At 47.5% G+C, this 4,704-nt stretch overlaps 1 protein-coding gene across 1 annotated transcript in view; it reads right to left on the bottom strand.

Annotated features, from left to right (window-relative positions):
• Window positions 1-667: 667 nt before the first annotated feature.
• Window positions 668-4,704, bottom strand: part of LOC107116158 (waprin-Enh1-like) — a 9,682-nt gene continuing 5,645 nt past the window's right edge. Inside the window, exons 3-4 of the mRNA XM_015418030.1 lie at window positions 3,957-4,097; window positions 668-860 (exon numbers count right to left, since the gene is read on the bottom strand). Of these exons, the coding sequence (XP_015273516.1) occupies window positions 856-860; window positions 3,957-4,097 (146 nt within the window). The 3' untranslated portion in view covers window positions 668-855. The remainder of the gene's footprint in view (window positions 861-3,956; window positions 4,098-4,704) is intronic.

The following is a 4,704-nucleotide window of genomic DNA, read 5'->3' as shown; positions in this document are numbered from 1 at the left end:
GCTCTGGATTAGGTACAACATGCTTCATCTAAACAATCAGTGAGCCGTTTAATTCTGTATAAACATTCTTTATTTGTAACCACTAAATCACATCAAATATAGCCCCAATATGCAGAAAGGTGTTGTTAAACTTGCACAGTTCTTGCAGATTGGCTTTGGACTTGTGACCTGACACTTTAAAAAAGAGAAGTTGTCAGTCTGGATAAGACTAAATCCCCTTGTGGCTCTTATGATTGGGAGCGTAGCAAGAGAGGAAGGGGGCATTTCACGGAAGGCCAACTTCTCTTGCCTGGGGGCTGAATCCTCCCTCACCACGGTGTTCAGGGACTGTACTCCCCCAACCTGGGGTGTTCTCATTCTGCTTGTAGTTAATTTATCTGCAGAGGATGTGGCCCTTTCTGGAAATGTGAGGTAGGATGTCTGGTGAGGCAGGATGGCACTGAGGCAAATTGAGATCCCTCCTTTATGGTCCTTTCAACCCTGTCCCCGAACTTACATTCTACACTACACGCAAGTTCACCCCTGTAATTATCTTGGGGTATTTTTTGTTTCCACATTACATTGAGGTCACCCTGGTTTCACCCCACGCTTGTCCCAGGAGAAACGGATGCTGTTATAACCAGGGATAAATGCAAGGTATTGAGTCCCATGTAGAACTCTGATAAAACCAGGGATGAGATCCAAGTGCGGAAAGGACCTATGTCTCTCTTTTCCTCAGCTAAGACAAGCCAACCACGACGACTGTATATGCATGCCATTGGATGGAAGGTGATGGCATACAGTAGAGAATGAGTGATGAATCCACAGACACACTGCCTCTGTGATGATTTCTTCACCAGTCAGTGGTGTAGAAGGTTATGCTGGTGGTAGAGGGAAACAAAAACAAATTGGTTTGGTTATAAGATACAAGAAAATATTTTTTAAATGTAAATGTACCTCTTTGGGGGGGTTTGCCAGAAAGCCTTGAGGTCTTATCAGATGCGCTGTTTTCCATGTTTACCATCTGAGGTAATTTATAAGTGCTGTATTTGCCAGGTCCTGTCCCTGACTATGGAAGTTATTGCTCCTCTGGTATAGAAGGAAACTGTTCATAGAACTGTTTTTTTTGTTTCCAAAGCATTTCCCTTAGGAGGGGGGGGAGGAGAAATAATTCTGCTGCTTGGAAATGGAGAAGTGGGGAAGCTTTGAAAATCCCACAGTGAGACAAAAAGGATGCCATGGAGAATGAAGGGTGATGGCATACAGTAGAGAATGAGTGATGAATCTCTGTGATGATTTCTTCATCAGTCAGTGGTGTAGAAGGTTATGCTGGTGGTAGAGGGAAACAAAAACAAATTGGTTTGGTTATAAGATACAAGAAAATATTTTTTAAATGTAAATGTACCTCTTTGGGGGTTTTTGCCAGAAAGCCTTGAGGTCTAATCAGATGTGCTGTTTTCCATGTTTACCATCTGAGGTAATTTGTAAGCGCTGTATTTGTCAGGTCCTGTCCCTGATTATGGAAGTTATTGCTCCTCTGGTATAGAAGGACACTGTTCCTAGAACTGTATTTTGTTTTCAAAGCATTTACCTTAGGAGGGGGGGGGAGAGAAGGAGAAATAATTCTGCTGCTTGGAAAGGGAGAAGTGGGGAAGCTTTGAAAATCCCACAGTGAGACAAAAAGGATGCAATGGAGAATGAAGGTAAGATGGAGGGAGGGAGGGAGGGAACAAACAGAGGCATATGGGCTGCTTCCCCACTAAAGCCCCTTCATAGCAGAAGGGGGACAGGAAAGAGAAGAGAATGAGAGGAGAATGATGGTGGTGGCAGCAGTGATGGTAGGGTTGCCAGCTCCAGACTGGGAAATTCCTGGAAATTTGGGGGTGGAGCCGAAGGAGGGTGGGGTTTGTGGTGGGGAGGAGCCTCTGCAGGGTCTAAGGCTATAGATACTACCGTCCAAAGCAGCAATTTTCTTCAGGGGAACTGATAGGCTTCCCAAGTCCCCCCGGGGGGCAGGGAAACCCCCGCTCCATAGGCCTGTTCCTTGCCGCTCACGGATCAGGCCCCGGGGGGAACCCCACGTCGACGTGCGCGTCACCCGGAAGTGACGCGACCACGCCGGGCATGCTGGGGGAGGGGCCACAGTCATCCGAGGAAAAACTCTATGGTTTTCCCTCAGATGGTCATGGCCCCGCCCCCAGCGTGCCCAGCGTCGTCACGTCACCTCTGGGTGATGTGCGTGCGGTGCGCGCGCACTCCAGCCACAGAGCGGGAGTCCCCCGGTAAGAAGAAATGTCCACTTGGCAACCCTAGGAACTGATCTCTGTGGTCTGGAGACCGGTTGTAATTCTGTGAGATTGCCAGGCCCCACCTGGAGGCTGGCTACCCTAAGGCACACCTGCAGAAAGGGTGAAGCAGCACCATCACTGTCGCCCTTTCCATGCCCTCCTCCACCACAGGCTCTGTTCTCCTTGTGGTGGTGGTTTCAGTTTCCACACTTCTCTCTTTCCAGAATCACTCCTCCTTTTGTCTTATTTATTTGTACCCCACTTGTCTCACCAAAGGGACCCAAAGTGGCTTACAACAGAACAAAACAATGTGTAACTTAAAAAGTAAACAGCAAACAAAAAACAAGTGCTTCTGAGGCCAGCTGTGAGCCATGGGACAAAAGCAAAAGGGCTTTCACTTCTGGCCACCCCCAAGCTAGAGAAAGAATATGAAATGGGAAGGCAAAGATGTTATGTAGCAGACCGATTTTTCCCCCTTCTGCTCCTGCCCTTCCTGCTTGCTTATGTCCTTGCTCCTGCCTGCTGGATGACCTTGGGCAAGCCATAATTCTTCTGTCAGAGCTGTTCTTGAAAAAGATCAGTTTCTGTCAGAGCTCTCTCAGTCCCACCTACCTCACTGTTGTGGGGAGGGGAAGGGAAAGGAGTTTGTAAGCCGCTCTGAGACTCCCTTGGGCAGTGAAGGGCGGGGTATAAATCCAATCTCCTTCTCCTCCTCTTCTTCTTCTTCCCACCACTGTAGTTTTGTTGTTGTTAAATCATCTTCCCTCTGTACTGGGAAGAGTGATGACTTCCTTGTCGATGGCCATCACCAGCCAGACATGGCACCTACAAGCTACCTAGATGTACTCAAGGAAAATGTTACATCTGGCCAGGCTCTCCAGAGTCACTATGGAAAAGGATCCGCAGTTGTTCTCATCCTGAAAGAGGAAACTCTGGGCAAGTCCCTCCTCCCAAGAGCTGTAATTGATTGTGGTGAAGTTCACAGCTTAACTTATTGAAAGTCTTGTACAATTGGTCTATGGTGCACTCATAGGATCACAGAGTTCAAAGGGGCCATACCCCCTGCTCAAGGCAGGATCAGCCCAGAGCATCCCTGACAAGTGTTTGTCCAGCCACTGCTTAAAGGCCACTTCCACACTGTCATTTTTGTCACTCGTTTATCCCTATTGCTTCATGGTCCCCCCCCCCCAATGTTCTTTCTCTAGTACTCCCAGAGGGAACAAAACACATGTGGAAAGGGGGGGGCTGCCAGTGAGGGGGAGCTCACCACGTCCCCAGGCAGCGGATTCCACTGTTGCACAACTCTTACTGTAAAAAAGTTTTTCCTGGTATCCAGCCTGTACCTTCCCGCCCTTAATTTAAACCCATTATTGCGAGTCCTCTCCTCTGCTGCCAACAGGAACAGCTCCCTGCCCTCCTCTTACAGCCCTTCAAATACAGAGAGCAATCATGTCCCCCCTCAGCCTCCTCTTCTCCAGACTAAACATTCCCAGGTCCCTCAGCCTTTCCTCATAGGGAAAAGACACGAATGCCCCAGAGCTTAAAGCATCTACAATAGGTAAGGTGATCTCTCTGTTTTCTAAGGACAGTTTCCTACATTTTCTAGCTTGCTTTGTTGGATCATGCATATGATAACTGTGCACACCCAAATGTGAGACACATAAAATACCCTTTAGTTAAATATGATACCTAGGGCGAATCTGCAGACCCTTCCACAGTTGAAGGTAGAACAGCATATCTGGTTCCTTGGACAGTCGTAGTCGGTATTGCAGTGCCTGATTCTTAGTGACGAACATAGAAATGGCATTGTGGGGCAAATCCTAGGTCTCACTGGAGCAGAAAAAGATTAGAATTAATATCCAACCAGCAACTTTAGGTATATTTCAGGTTTCTTTAACTGTAGTGCAGCCATATTATCTATATCTGGAGACTCACTAGGTCACGCACTGGCACTCCCATGTCTTACTTTATTGAATACCTATTTTTGCTCCTTTTCATAGGCAGAACTTAGCCAATTTTGAAGCCCCCTACAAACCAAGAAGTTATCTCTTATTTTGAGCAGCTCCTATTTTTAAAAGGATTGTCTACCATTGTCCCCGGTTTCTGCACAAGAACAAGAACACAATGAACTAAGCAAAGGCTTAGACGGCTAGAGAGACAGTGGCGGCATGCTCGTGACGAAGCAACAAGAGCATCTTATAGGACGTTTATGAAATCCTCTGAGGTGGCAGTCAAAGCTGCGAAGAGGGAGTTCTACGCAGCCTCGATTGCGTGTGCCAGCTCTCGCCCAGCACAGTTATTTAGAACAATTCAGTCTTTAACAGCTCTGCCACAGGACAGACAAAACACCAGGGAATTGGACATCGGCTGTGAGGCTTTTGCGAGCTACTTTGCAGATAAAGTCTTGTCGCTCCGCTGCAACCTCCCCGCCACAGTT

Source organism: Gekko japonicus, unplaced genomic scaffold, assembly GCF_001447785.1.
Source record: "Gekko japonicus isolate JY-2015 unplaced genomic scaffold, Gekko_japonicus_V1.1 scaffold1270, whole genome shotgun sequence".
Taxonomy (NCBI): domain Eukaryota; kingdom Metazoa; phylum Chordata; class Lepidosauria; order Squamata; family Gekkonidae; genus Gekko; species Gekko japonicus.
This window is presented reverse-complemented; position numbering and strand designations above follow the sequence as displayed.